At 35.6% G+C, this 16375-nt stretch overlaps 1 protein-coding gene across 6 annotated transcripts in view; it reads right to left on the reverse strand.

Annotated features, from left to right (window-relative positions):
* The window catches only part of UBR3 (ubiquitin protein ligase E3 component n-recognin 3), a 105572-nt gene that overhangs the window by 14447 nt on the left and 74750 nt on the right, over window positions 1–16375 (reverse strand). For all 6 annotated transcript variants that reach the window (XM_066999516.1, XM_066999513.1, XM_066999512.1 and 3 more), the window contains 2 exons: window positions 9806–9911; window positions 3208–3308 (listed from right to left, as the gene is read on the reverse strand). In XM_066999516.1, coding sequence (XP_066855617.1) covers window positions 3208–3308; window positions 9806–9911 — 207 coding nt within the window. The remainder of the gene's footprint in view (window positions 1–3207; window positions 3309–9805; window positions 9912–16375) is intronic.

The raw sequence follows: 16375 nt of genomic DNA on the forward strand, positions 1-16375 counted from the left end.
ACGCTAGGGCACCACCAGGCTTATTAACAGGGCTCCATCAAGCACCCATGCTGCTGTGTGATGCTCCTCACACATGGCACCAAGCACAGTGCCAGGCCACTGATGGCCAGATGACCACTGATTCTGTGCGCCTACTTACCCCATGCTCACCCAGACCCAGTTTTTAAAAATACTTTGCAACACTGGTATTTCTCCACTTCCAAAGCAAAGCAGAAGTTGAAGCCACATGAAGCTATGAGCACTAATCTGCCCACAGGGGTCCCAAGTCAGGTACAATTAATGGTGACTATGAAGAATGTCTATTTCGAATTAAGTGACTTGTTCAACATACAGAAATTGTGTTGCAGATTAGATTTCAGTTTACAAGGACATATTTAAGTTTTTTTTAAATCTCCATGCCACTGTCTCCGTTTCTGTATTAGCTTTCTTCATACAGAATATCATTTCTTACTTCTGTAAGAAAGGAGCTAGAGATCTTACAAACAAAATCTTAATTTCCTATCATTCACTGTTGATGAGTCCTAATTCACAACACCATGAACTGCCCATCTCATGCACTACAACGGCCACAGAATTGAACCAGAAATGCCTATGTGGACTATTATTTAGTCTTGTACAAATTTCAAAATGCTGAGCATGTGAAGCCTATAAAAGCTACACCGATGTTCTAGTGTCAAATTCTAAAAAAAAAAAATCACAAATTGTTTTAGTATCTTAAACACAGTGGTTATTTTGCTGATTACTCTACAAAGGAGGTACACTATCTTCTTCATTCGTTCTTTAAAAAAATCTGCTAACTACTCGTAAATGCTCTGACCTCCACCACAAAGTTTCTCCTGTAAAAAAAAGATTTAGTTTGTAGTGTTCTTTGTGATGAATTCTGAACAATTTTCTTCTCCGAATGAAGAGGCTGAACAGTAATGGCATTTTTATTGCTTTAATCGATGTCAGATTGAAAAAGACACCAACACCTATTCACAAGTTAACAGGGTAGTTAACACAATTCCCCATGCTGTATCTAAAGGGCAAAAGATGAAGTTTGGGTCCTTCCTTACAGGACACTAGTTTGTTTATTTCTCTGTTTTAAAAACACAGTATAAACAAAAAGGATTTTGAGTATGAATAGAAAGATGATTTAATACTTTAGTTTTAGTTTCCTGTAAGGATGCAAATATTGTTTCTCTGAACACAGCAACAAACCTAATAAATGGTACTACAAAACCAGTACCATTAGAAAATAGCGTCGACGCTAAAAGAGAAAGGAAATCTTTCATTGATTCTAAACCCTACAGAATCACCATTACTGGGAAGTTCTTCACCACACTGCAGCACCATCTCTTCTGCTATGTATTTAAGTCTACTGCTACTGGAAATCATCTGTCAGGGCACACAAGCATCAACCCTGTCTGAACACTGATGTCAGTCAAGTCCACAGCTCCCGGGCCCTGCAATCACTCCAAAACAGCAAAGAACATTCAGGAAGCAGCAGGGTCAAACGTACGGGTTTTTTCACCCCATCACTGACCTGCCACACGACCCTGCACAAGACATTTTACCTTTTCATGCATGAGCTCTCTACCAAGGATTAATGATATTGGCATTCAACTCTGTGACCTACGCACTCATTACAAAAGTTCTGAACAAATATGTTATTACCTGTTTTTCTGAACTGCATTCTACACCTCAGGACAGAGCATTATGAAATACTTTCTCTTCCTTCTGCCTAACTGTTTTGATTAAACAAAAATTAGAAAGATAAATGGCTATTTATTTCCAATTTAATGCTTTGTAGATTTGGAGTGGTTACATTCATCATCTTCCTGCCACTTGCCTTTTTCCTTTCAAATGCAACTCATACTAAAGCTAAGAGCACAATCAAAATGTGCTACTGATGTGTGGTATTTTACGGAATTCTCCACAGGATGCCTTACTATTATTAGCTGAATGCTGTCTTTCCTATGATAAAGATATACTTTCATAAATGTTATTCTTCAGTGCTTGAATATAAACTACCAAAAGACTTATTTGTACTTCGACTTCACCTCTACCTTCCTTATTTTTCAGAAGAAGTTAGTCTCATTATACTTTAATTTACTGCTCTTATTCTTTTGAACACAAGTTAATTTATTTGAAAATTCTGGTTAAAGAAAAGTATGTTTTTGACAGTATGCTTCCTATTCCTTTTTTTAATTTATTTTTTAACTTCTCCTAGTATTTTCATATTCTAATAACTGATGGGACATATTTAATCCATAAATATGTACACTGAATTAAGAAAAAACAACCCACAATGTCAACAGACACACACACAGTTGCTTGAGCTGAATTTGAACATTCAATAGTAAGGACTGAACACCTCTTCAGTGGAAGCAAATTTTTTGTTAAACTTAGTAAATTAGGCATATACATCAAGAACAGAACAGTCTCCATATTTACCTACTCAGAAATTAGCAAAACCTATGAGGTATCAAAATTGTGAAACAGACCCCCAAGCACATGTTCATTGTCAGTGAAGTACTAAGATGCTTGTTTGTTCTCTTTTTAAAATAAAGGTAAAGCTATAAATAATCAAACCAGAGCTCAGAGGGGCTGAACTACCATCTTCTGGACCATACTTACAACTAGTAAGCTGCACTACTAGTTTCAGTTACTCCTTTATTACAGAAAAATAAATTTACGTTTTAAAAGTTTTGGGTTTAGCTATGAAAAATATGGTTCTTAAATTAATATTTATTCCAAATTTTTCTATATGCCATCTCTATTGTAGTTGCTGCATTACAGCAATTACTATCTTCATATATGACCTCCTATTATACACAACTGCTACAATTTAAACTCTGAAAGTCAAACTAAATTACAAGCTTTCACCCTTAGGCAATCAGTTCAACTCCAAGTATTGAGACACCCCTTTAGGAAAAGAGATGAAGGTCAAACAAAGGACACTTCTTCAGCAAAACAACTTCAGTAGTTTTTGCTCAGTTCTTGTATCTTTACTGAATAAACTGACTGATAAGGTGAGAAGACAGGGAACACAGATAAGCCTGTTGAACAACAACAAAAATTTCTGTTCAATGTCACCTTCTGTAGATAAGGCAGAAACATTATTTAAGAATACACAGTAGACAAGCTATGATTTATCATCCTGGAAATCATCATGAATGTACCCTCATATAAATAATCATTTAAATATACACGTTTGTAACATACCTTTGTGCAATGGTTGAGGCATGGTTAAAATCTGGATGAGCAAAAGGGATGAGACATCTCTGTAAAGTACAGGAACTTCTGGTAGCTCTTCGCTTATCAACCTGGAAAGAAAACCCAAAGAAGATTACTTAATATTACAATATCATTCTTCATGTTTTATTACACATTAAATGTTAAATAGCATTACATTTGTTATTGAGCTTATAGAAGCTAAACACCTGTCAAATCACTAATTGATCTTTATCTTAAAACCATTTAACGTTACTAATGGATTGTAATAACTCATAACTAAGTTACCATTTGGGTACCTAATTCTTGTTAAAGTATTCCAAAACTGTCAAAAACTGCTTGACCTAGTTATTTCTATATACAGACTCAATCAACGTCCAGTATTTCACTTTAAAAGCTTTAGTCCTAAACTAACAAAATATAACACATAGTAACACAGTAATTTTTTTTTATTATTTATTTATTTATTTTTTCAAACTATGGCATTTCACAAATGTTGTAACAACAACTAATCCTCAATCTGCATTAATGTTATGGGGACTGTTCCTGTTGGAAAACAGTGAGACCTTAGAAAAGGTATTGCTTTTCTTCATGTAAGGAAATGAACATTCACGCAGCTATCACAGGTGGGGTTATCCAATTTTACACACTTCATTAAGAACCCCACAGAGTTAGGACAGCAAATAAGCACATAAAGAGATGCTGCAAACTTTCAAACTATTCAGATTCATTTGATGTCATAAAATCACCTTATAACCACAGTCATAAAAGCAGAGTATGTTTGTAGATAGGAGGTAGTGTCTTTCTAGTTGATGTAACAATGTTGCAGGACACACCTCAGAAGGTTCAACAGCCAAGTCAAAAATGCAATATACATCCTCCATTAGCACCTTTCCTCTCTGCAACCCTCACAGAAGAAAGTGCTGTTTGGATTCTTACTCACGTTGCCAAATAGTTTTGGTGCCAAATAGCCTGGTGCTAGTTGGCTGGCTGTTAAATGCCAATGGAATAACTGAGGAGATGTTTGAAGATAATTTTTTTTTTTCTTCAAAGTGATACAGGCATTGAAGTTGCTAATCTCACCAAATTTCTCTAATTTTGCTTTTAACTATACCTAGTTTTATTTTATGATTTATGGCATTGATTTTTAAACTAACCATCATTAAGTAACCATGGGCAATCTCTTATATTACCTCTAAACTTTGATTTTTAATTTATGTATGAATTATTGTGAAAAAATAACTTTGAATAAGGTTAAGACAAAAATCTAGATATTAAATCCTGGTCACATTTACCTACAGGCGTATCAATATCAATATTATTTAACTGTCATGTAACAATTAGGTCAAATAGCAGCTCTGGCAAAATTAGGAAAGATTCTTCTATATACAGAACACTGTGATTGACTAGCAACATTAAAAATAAATGAACTCATTTTCACATGCAGGAACAACTGAATAATTTGTCAAATTTATTCATTTCATACAAATTGGAGAAGTAAAGCCACATTAAATGTCAAGGTTTTAGATAAGCTGCTTCGGTGTACTTCAAGCAGTGCAGCTTATTAAGCACTTAAAAACTGCTCTGTCATTTGCTAAAATCCTAAGCAACTTTTTCATTATGACACTGAAACTGAATTTGTAAAACCTGTTTGGAGTATGGAAATTATCCATCCTGTTATAATCCCCAATGCATATGGGAAAGCTCGATAAGTGTGACTTTACAAAAAAAATCTGCCACAGAAGCAGCAAATAAAATGGAAGCAAGTTAAATTTCATATGGGACCAAAGTAACATAAAGTGAATCAATTGTATTGTAGTTGTCATCTGTAACCATAAAAAAACAAAAAGAGAAGAGGTGGGGAACTGAACGGCACAATGAAATACAAACATACCAAAATAAAAATGCATTGCTTGGTTTTCTCTGAGGAACTGACCTCTCCTCCAGTCCAAGGTAATTGGGCTGCACCTCCTTCTGTGCCAATGTCAAAGCTGCCTAACAGCTGAGAGCATAGCAACCCTGCCTCTATATTCAGCATCCTCTTCCCTAATAGAAGTTATATGGGAGTCACTTCTTTGGGAATGGATACATAGAATAGAAAATTCTGTTCTACTTTGAAACAAGCAGCATCTTTGCCTACTTACATCCTCCTCCTTCCCCTCTTCTCTCAGCCACATAAACTTAAAATTTTTGTTTGATGCTAACTCCAACTGATTATTTATTGAATTTCTAACTTTACCAAGTGGAAGCTTTGAACTTCAGGCCTCTTAGGACTGTCAGAAATGGAAAACCTGAGATACGGGGATAAGGATACAAATAAACAAAGGCTTAATCAATGAGGACAAATTTATATTCTCTTTAGTATTTGCATGGTGAGAAATACGGCCTGCAAATCCCAACCCGCAGAAAGGTCAGAGGAATACACAGCTACTGATGTTAATAATTAGAAAGGAGAACTCTATTATTTGTTCTGGCTACACTCTAGGATATAATCACAATTTCATATTTGTTCTTGTGTCACAGCAGATTTTGCAGCAGGTCAGTTTTTCTCGTTACGCAACACGGGATTTCACTGACAGTACTAACATTAGGCATTTCCCATTCTCCCTTTCACCACTGTGCCCCCAGCACTCCTCTGTCACCCACTCCCAGCATATTAAAAATAATCTTTCTAAAAACAGATTAATTCATTGACTTTGTACATGATGCAGCCTGCTGAAGTTACATCAGCACAGCCGAAGGTAGTGAGTTACAGTTTAGGGGAAGGAATAAACAGCTAAAAGCAATTACTCTTGAAGCTGGCATTGCTGTTGAAACTGACATAACATGCCCTGAGACACTGGTGTTTTGGGTACTGAATAGAACATGCAAGTCTGTTGCAGTCGCAAGCAATGTGTGTAAATACTATCTCTTGCACAAACCTTAACTAAACCCCATTGTTCCATCGTTCTACCCTCTGACTATCTTCAGAAAAAGTTTTATTTTTCCCATTTCACAACAGTTTCTGTGATAGCAATGTGACTTTCCTGAGGTTCCCACGCACAGTTGCTCAATCCTATCTCTGTCCTGCAGTTCATTGCCTCAGTACAACACTACAAGCAATCACTGAAGCCATCTAGCTTAGAACAAAACAACAACAAAACACTTCAGTAAAAATAACCTAGAATATTTCAGTGTTTCAATTCATCATGCAGTTCCCACCCACTTCCCAACAGCTTCTACCACAAAGACCCTTAATGCTTTAGTGAATCATTTTTTTGCCAACATAGGAAAAAAAATCAGAGATGTAAATGAAAAAAGCATAACCTTTTATCTCATGTTTACCGTTCCTGAAATTCAGGCTATTTGGACTAGTCCATTAAATTCACATCTGGGTCTAGTAATTATGGTCTCCAGCTGCTCCTTCTCTGTCCCCTGCCAGAAGCTATTATTCCCCACTTACACCACAATAATTGTTTATTTGATCACCACTGAAACCAGATCTGTCTGTAATACAACAATTTGCTTAAGCACAGCCTGTGGGACCAAGTATATATTACATTGGACTGAATGAACCATACAGGAGAAAGAATCCACTACACCATTGTGTGAAACATCCAACGAGCGCCATCTATTCTCAAGAGTTTGACAGTTCCTCAGGTTTAGGTTTCACATTTTCCTTTTTTTTTTTTTCCTTTTCCTCCTTCAAACAACAGTAGTTAAGCCTTTTTTTCATACAGTATCTTCTTGTCCAGAGATGTCCTTATTTCTACTTTACCTTGGTGTTACTACATGAGCTCCTTCCTATCTTTTTTCTCAGCTGCCATTTTCAACTACAAAGTGATCAAGGTAGGGTTGTGGATGATGACACTTTGGAAGGTATAGCACAGCAATTCTGTGAGTCTTTACAAATTACTTTGATGAGTTCTCCCAGAGACATGAAATCAAAGGCATAAATATATGAATAATGATAGCTGGGTTGTAGAAAACCAAGCTAAAAATGTGAGCTCTACATCTGGATAGGTTTATTTGTAAACATTTATGTATTTAAAATAAAGTAATTAAAATTAAATAAGGGTAAAACGATAATGTAAGAGGACTTATATTCATAGATTCATAGATTCTCTTTTTTTTTAACTTTGAAAGTTATCTTTCTAAATAAATAAGGATGCAACTAACTTCTCTGCAAAATTACTTTCAACTGAGATTAATTTTAAGTAAAAATTACAGAGAAAAACATATCATATTAGTAGGTGTTTTTTTTTTTATTAAAAAAGTTGAAAATCTTGGTTGAAGCACAAGCTGCTCCTTGATAATATAGGTTTTTCTGCAAGGTGAGTAAGTTAACGAGTTTGGTTTAAATTTACATTGCTCCTGTGACTTTCCTGACATTATATCGTTTGGAATCAATGACAATAATACAGTCAGATCATAAAGATCTTTTCCTCTCATTGACATTTTTTCTACAAGTCTATACTTAGTTTTATGTACTGGTCAGGCTGAGAATTTATATTACTTGGTTAGCCTCAAAATGGCACAGTGCTGTCCACATTTTAAATCTCCCGTGGTATTTTTTTTCTACCACCCTCTTAATCATCTTCAGTTTACAGCAGTGTATCACCTTCTACTTGCTCCAAATACTCTTTCCTGTATCTGGAAAAAATACACTATTCTGGATCTCTCAAAAGGCTCTGTGACACTAATAAGAGTGCAATTAGATCATTCACACCAAACATATGGAATGCCATCTTCAAGTGCAACCACTACTTCAAAATTCTAAAATATAATTGCAGATATCCATCTTATGCTTTAATCTACATATTGAAAACATGTTTCCAATTACACGTGAATATCCCTCCTCTGCAAGCATTCTGGGGCCTGCAGACTAAGGGAGGTAAAACATTCCAAGAGGTGAACAGCAAAATTCCAGTTTGATTGCATCCGTACATCTGAACAGTAACTATTTCATGGCAAAACAGATGATCTCTCAGCTTCCTAAGCCATTATAGCTTCCTTATAGCTTCCTAAACCATTTAAGACTTGATAGTGCCAAACCAGCATCTACAAGGCTATGAAGACATCTTCTGAAAAAACAGCACAGAAAACAAGAGAACTGCTCAAATGCATTTTCAACATGCAACACCTCCGTTAATAATGCCATTATGCTCTATGGTACCAATCATTTCTAAGTGATTCAAAACACAGACTACTCTAACTAAATTCAGCTTGCAACAACCTAACCTTGATAAAACCCATGTGTGAATTCCACCAAGTCTCTGTTAGTGAAGAAAGTTGCTGCATTTTGGAAGATGTGCATAAAAAAATCAGCCCCTCTGTTAATAGCTGCTTCCAAAGCCAGCAAGCTCTTCAAATACCAACATGAGAAGTGCATAGAGCAGTCCCACAACCTACCAACATGATCTTAGTCATAACTCAGTCAACCGTACTCCAAATTTATTAACCATTGCTCAATCTAGGTCAGGGCAGAATCACATGAAAACAAACTTGCAAAGAAGCTTGAATGCATGCTGAATAAAATAGGTTTTCCAGTTACAAAATTCTTAATGTTTTGTTAAGAGATTATAGATTTAATCTGTTAATCTAATCTAATTACTGCAACAATCTAACACTGACAGCAAAACAAAGGCTGGGGTCCAAGAAGACAAACAGTAAAAACTAGTAAAACTGAAAGCAAGCACAAACGTTTTGATAATTTTTTCCTAGTTTGCAGATTAGGATTGTGGCATTATTTTAGATTAATTTTTGAAATCTCACCATGCTTTTGAAGCACACTGACAAATATGCAACTGGACAGAAACTAAAAATACATTCCTTTCAATTTTATTTCAAAGTACAAAATGGAGACCTTAGCTCTGAAGAAGTTGCTCAAGGTGCCAGAAAGAAAAATAAAATAAAATTACACATGGGCACTGTTTTCCTCTTATGATGTTAACTACCTGCTAAAGCAAGAGTTCTAAAAATATTAATCTGGTTTTAGGCAAGAAAAAAAAGTAGTAATACATGACTTTTCTGCTCCCTGTCAAGGTAGAATCTGATAAGTAAAGAGTCTTAAGTCACGTATGGAGACAAGTCCTTGCATAACACAAATACCTAACTCCATGTATTATACTGTTAATCCTTGTACAGCTGTATATACAAGGTTAACGTTATAAAAGCAGACTCAGGTAAATAACTTGTTTAAAATAAGAAGTGTGATGAAACTTTTAGCTTGGACTTGTATTACTTCTCATAAGTATTCAGCCTACTTATGTTATTTCTGTAACAGCTTTACGAATTGACTCTTGATTTAAATTTTGTCTAGCATCCATACAAATTATTGCAACAATCTACTTACCCAATACCATGAAATTTGCATGTGCCTAAGCTTCAGAGTGGTATATTTAAGCTTTAACTCCAAACTGCAGCGTGGCCAAATTTCAGGTAAAACAAAATCTAAGATTTTTACAAATAAATACACACAATTTTTAGATGTTAAGTTCATAAGCCTACCTCACAAAGAATAGAATTTAAGACAGAACATTACTAACAATCCCTCTAGAATGTTTTGTTAACAAGGTAAACCTGTTATTTGGTAACTTAAAATACTTACTCTGGATTTTTGTCCTGCATTGTCTGGGTTAGTTTCCTCCAGGGATTGTATGCAGAGTCAATACTGTAGAGGCGCATGTGCATGGCCAACACATGGAAGAGCTGATCTGAAAATTGGAAAAGAAATTGCTGATTATTATATACAATAATATAAAGTATTTTACATTCAGCTACCAGTGTTTATGTTTTAAAAGGATCCTGATATATTTCTAACACAAAGCTTTTATTCCTCACTCATATAGAATTTCTGTCTTGAACATACCTGAAATTAACCTAAGGTTTCTGGAAGTGCTGCCCTGTAGCAGGAACACTCCAGCCCTTCATTCTTAAAAGGTTTTATTATTCTGTCTTCATGAGGTTATTTTGTTGATAACTTTCGGAAGAGAAACAAACAGATTTTCTGACCACACCATAGCAATGCTTAGGCAGCAGTGGTCTTCATAATGGCAGAGATTTGTCTGTACAACCTTCAGACAAAGTTTGCTGATAAGAATCAATTTTAAAACATCTGTACAACGATTGAGAAAAAATATCATTTGTAAAACACTTCCAGACCCTTTTGAATGAAAGAAGCTTAGTTTATAATTCATACACATTATTGCAGTAACATGTTGCACATTATTGCCTGTATTAAAATGCACAGCTTTCATTTCTCTATGAAGAGAAAGTAAAAATGAAAATTCTCATTTCCTCTACAATCAACACAAGTACAGATCCGATCCGATCCTTTCTTCCTTAAGCAAGCCAAGATGCAGGCACAATCTACGTAGAAAGGATTTTCAGAGAGGTATGTACAATAAGAATGTCAGACATCAATTCTTTTTCTGTGTTTATTATACAGTTAAAGTCTGGGCAAAATAAATCTTTAGATTTTACTGAAGTCATATTTCAAAATATTATTTCCCATGCTTTCGCTCTTTTTTTTTTTTGTTTTTAAACTCCTGTCACAGTATGTCTTGCTTTTTGTTTCTCCTGTTCACTTTTCTGAGAGACTGCTTCCTTCCCCCCCCCCTTTTATTTTAACTTCTTTCCTTGATATCTTGCTCCCTACCCCCCTTTTTCCCTTTCTTTCTTTAAGGCTCTTACTCTTTCAACTGATCCCTTCACCTCCTACTCTTAATCTCTCTCCCATCTCTACAACCCACTTGCTCAACCTACACATTCACTCACAGGTCCTCTCTTTTATGTAGAAATAGCAGCTATTAATTTATTTTCCATAAATAGACAATTACTCAGAGGTACGCAGTGGCCAAAAAAGTCGCATGATGAAGTCAGCTGACTATCAGAGCCTGAGGGCTGTAATTAGCTCCTGGGGTATGTATAATAATTGGAGATGTAGATGGCACTGGAATTGATTGCTGTCACCTGCTTTCTGAATAAAAACAGTCAATGAGGACAAAATAAGTCATCTTTTCTCCTGGCAAGAGATTCTAGCAAAACATTGCTTTGCTGACAGGCTTCAAAAGCCTGAAAATATACCAATGTTTCATAAAATCATACTGCTTCATTTATTTTTGTTTAGAATGAGAGCCATGCAAGCATCCACTCCTTCCCTCTTGCCCCTCCGCTACTAAATAGAATGTCAGCTTTTTCTGAACCACTCCTAGCTTCAAACAGAAATGGGCAACTATGCAAAAAAAAAAGCTTAGCATAATTAATTAACCCTCTGTTCCTTTGATAGCTATTTTCCTGAGACTTTATTAATACAAAATGAAGCAAGCAAGCATCAAATCCTAGCACTAAAGAATCTATTTGTAACCTCCAAGTATGCAACCTTTTTTGGAGTCAAAACACATTTTAACATAATTGAACCTGAACAGAAGAATTCACGTTAGCAGTCTTGTAAAATAGTATTTTTGTGGGTGATGAAGGCAGCTGTCACTGCTTTACAAGACACATACAGGATGTAAATGTAAAGCTAGGTAGTACGTAGTAAGATATGGTGACCTTTTTCAAAATATATTTTGTCTTGACTTAAAAATATTAAGATATTCTCTAAGTCAATGTAGCACAGCCATGCTTGTTTCTAAACCTTGGGTAACCAAGGAATAACATTGCCCCCTAATGGGAACACTACAACAAAAGTCACCATCTGATGGTGTCATTTTCAGAGATAGTAAAAGTAAGTTATGATTTGTCTATTGCTTCAATAGTCTTATTTCTGAGAAGACTAAATATTATATTACCAGAAACGGGTCTAGGCAAAGGGAGACAAAGGTCTATTTCTTCACCAACACTTTTCTATTTTACATTACAGTAATGGCACGAGGACACGTCCAGCGAGAATACACGGAGAAGCTATACTGTGTTTTAAATTCATGCTAGTTTACTCCATGATAAGTGCTTAAATGCATGCTCTCATTTTGTCACAGACTTCTTTCTTTCTTTTAAACTGAGGTGTAAACTCCACGGCTGTAGCTCAAATTTACTGCTACTATGCAGCTTTTGAGGAAAGCAAATAAAATCACCAGAGCACTGAGAATTTAGAACTGGCAACTTGATGCACAAAGTGTTTGTGGTTTTTACTTCTAGCATTCTTATGCTTGTGAGACTGGCAGAAATCTGCCATGGGGCAAATAAACACCAGAAGTTCTCCACCTGTGTATTCATGTGAATACATCATTCTGGAATGGAAGCAAAGTAAGAGAACGTCCTCTCTTCTGGGGTTATGCTATTTAGAAGCTTTAAAATACACTTTCTTTCCTTTTTTTAAGCAAATTAAAGTAAAACTTTAACACGACAATGGCCCCCACACAACCCTGCCCAGTCTTCTGAAGACCAGGAAGGAAGGCCATAACCCCCTAGGCGTCCCTAACTCCTCCACATTCACAGCATCTTTATGTCAAGGACCTTCTGTTATGTCAAGGACCTTCTTAAGTGGGAAAGACAGGAACTGGTTCAGTCTTCACAAGAATATTCTTATCAAAATTTGGTAGAAGATGATTCATTTTAAAAAGCACAGCAGCATCCAAATTACAGATTGGTAGTTATGAAAACACAGCAAAGAGAGAATTACAGATTTATTCACAGAAGACTGTGAGAAGCAAATAGCAAAAAGAATTTTATTACGGTCCATCTCTCCTGATACTTGCACGATATCTGAGACAGGCTATATAAATGACCTGGGTTATTACGGGCTTTCAAACATGTTCATATGACTCAAATATTACCTACATTGAAGCAGCACAGTCTCCATTCTCCTAACTTACTTAGATGGTGCTTGTTTTCACACAATACATGCCAAGCTTCAGTAAATTGCTTAATAGAATCATAGAGATTAGTATTTAGACAGTAGCTTTAGCTTTGATTTATATTAGCCTTTCTTAATTCCATTTCTATAAATAGAAAAATAAATCTATTGTTCCATACACTTCTGCTCTTGGTACATTTTTTTTTCAGCTCTTCCTATACCAGCTCTACTTCCCAGGGTTATTACTGCTGTGAGAGGAGCAATGAACTATATCAGAATCAGTACTTTAAAAAGCGTAAGCTCAAAGAAAAAAAAAAAGCTCAATGCATTGGGACTAAAGCTATTAGACGAAGTGTTCTACTGCTTCCACTCTCATAAGAAATCTAAAGTTAGTTGCTTTTTGTCTACATAACCCCACTGCCTGCACTAGCACCTGTAGTTGCATTGTTCAGTATTTTCAGTATTAAGGCACACTGATTTTACAGATGTTGACAAAGCTCTTAAAAACCTTCTGCTATCCTTGGGTGCATAATGCAAGAGTCTATACAGAGAAGGTGATTTCACAGCTCTTTTCATGTCAATCCTGACATGCACAGCACAAAAGAAAACTAAACTCAGAGAGATGACCAGATACGGATTTGATAAATGAATGCCAGCATTTATAAAAATGCTGTGCTGAACTGACAAAATGAGTAATTCAGGAAGTTACATGCAGCTGCAAGTTTTGGTCTCACTAGTAATATCTTGGTGTGGTCTTTGCCAAAGTGATCTGAAATTTCTACAAGTTTCTTGCTGCCTTTTATTTTTTTTATTTATTTTTTTTTTTTTACAGTCTCTTGACCGTAAAGAAAAAACACAAATTAACAATATTTAAATCACAGGATTTTTATCTGTTATTAATGTCACTTCAACAATGTATAACAGCGTGCTGCAATAATTATGACAAAGAAAATAAGCAATTGGCTGGCTTGATTTTGCTTGCAAAAGTTTAGATGACATTTATTCTCCAGTTTCATATTTATGTTTTAGAAAGATGTAATAACATACTGATGTCATGAAAATCTCCACTTTCCTACTTTGATCCAATCTTTTCTAATTCTAGAAATCAGTGTTCATATTTAGAATGTCATAGGATCACAAAGCAGTAATTCAGCAGTTAACCACAAGTGGAATGCGAAACATCCTTGTTTCATCCTCAACTGCTGCATGAAGATCTTACCAGACTCTTTCAAGACCTTATGCTCTTCTTCACCCATAAGTCTGCTGCATCTACCAAGAAGTGTAGATCACAACAAAAAACATTTGACAGAAGCAGATGGGAATTTATTATTAATAAGGAAACTGAGGATTTTTTCCTCCTTATAGAGCTTTTACATAGCCTACTTATCAACAGCGGTTGCGAAGACCTGCTGATGGCATCTTCCTATTCATCACTGATCCAGGAGATTGAAATCGGTGAAGAAAAAGAAATGTGAAGGTCAGGAAAAGCCTATTGATGCATTAAGATGTGAATAGTCTTTACAAAAATCTGAAGTCTTAATTGCTGATGAAACAACTCATTATTTTCTACATTAAACTTGCCAGTGTATGAAATAAACTTCAGCAACAGATTATTTTTTTCTCTACAAATGGTATCTATTTTTACCTCTCATACCAGGTATGAATGGCATACGAAGCTTTTTAGGAATAGTCAGAATCATCTGTTCATGAGAAAAACTGCTTTTTCCAAGTTAGCACAAATGGATGCCACTGAAGATCAGCAAATTGTCAGCTCCTAACTTAAAAGCAAATGAACAATCAAAAATCCCCACAGAGAAATAAACTGCCACCAATGACAAACACCCACAGAAATGCACTATATCAAGAGAAAAAGCATTCCCGAAAAGTAATTTTATACTTTTTTCTTTCAGTGGCTGCACAGATCTAGGTAAGAACCTTTGTAATCACATTCACATTAGTAGATTACAGGAAGGAGATTGTTGCACTCAGCAATTCATAAAAGCATCTGGTTTTTCTTCCTACAGGAATGAACCATACTTATGTGTACTGGCCATACTGTAACGTCTGCCTCTGTTTCAACAACCAAGGTGGCTGAAAAACTTGATACCAAGGGAGCAGATATGTACAAAAACAACAGCATGAAGAGCTTAGAAAATGCTTCAAGCCAGGAGAACTTTCTGTGCTCACAAAAACACTAAGAGTGCTGTTTAAACTAACATAACTAACATCATCTAGACAGATTACAACACTAAACCATCTACAAATGCAAAATATAGACTTAAAATGTACAGAAGGAAATAAGTCAGTGGAACAATATAGCTTCTCAATGGTTAGAACCATCACTGAAGGTATAACAGTGCTGGACACTATTTAAGGCCAGGTTACATGAGTCTCAAATACTTTGGTTTTTTTTCATGTCCGCTTGTAAACAAATGTCTTTTCCAGTTAATGCACTTGATGCCAAAAAGCCAGACTCTGCTAGCTATAGGGAGTGTGAAGATAAGGAGCTCCACACAGGGAAACTGGAGTGAGAGGACATGGTGACGGGGTGTTTAATCCTTCCTGAAGGAGAAACAAACCAACTATCCTCATGGCAAAGAGAAAAAGGAAACAAACAAACAAAAAAAGCAACAACAAAAGGAGGACTAGAAGTTAAAAGGACTAGATTATAAATTCATTATAGAATTTATATATTCATTATGGACAACCTCTAAATACCATAGAACTGTTCACTCACTATTGCAAGGATACTAGAGCAACAATCACAAAGAAAAATATTTATACACAAATTAAACAGAAACAGGCATAAATGGTAAGAAGTACTAATTGTTCAGCCTTAATATTGCGTTCTGAAGCTGCTCTATAAATACAGAACTACAAAAACAGAAAACAAACCATCATATCTCAAACTTTATAAAACAAAGAGGTAAGACCTGAACAATTATTACATATTTTTATAAATATGTAAATAGGACTGCCTTTATGGTTGCATACTGTGTAGTGCACACACGCACAGCTTTAAAACTTAAAATGGCAATTTTACAGCCAAATTTTCTTCAGCATTCTTGTCACACAGACTCTATCACTGACGCTAACAGCTACATTAATCATTCTTAATTTTACTTCCCAAGAGCAGCTGCCCTCATGGTTCAATCTACTAAAACAGCTCTTGACCTATTTGTTCCCACTGCCTCCACTGACGCTTGCCGCTGTAACAGCTCACCTGGGACAACATATTCTGTTTTCTGCTGTATCTAATCACCAAACTTCACAGTTCTTACAAGACTAATACAGAGTGGTGTGCTTAATCACAAGAGAGACACCTCATTATCTCATAAGAAAAACAAAAACGGGTTATATTTTGGGTTACTTTTGCTATAT

Source organism: Anser cygnoides, chromosome 6 (assembly GCF_040182565.1).
Source record: "Anser cygnoides isolate HZ-2024a breed goose chromosome 6, Taihu_goose_T2T_genome, whole genome shotgun sequence".
NCBI classification, from domain to species: Eukaryota; Metazoa; Chordata; class Aves; order Anseriformes; family Anatidae; genus Anser; species Anser cygnoides.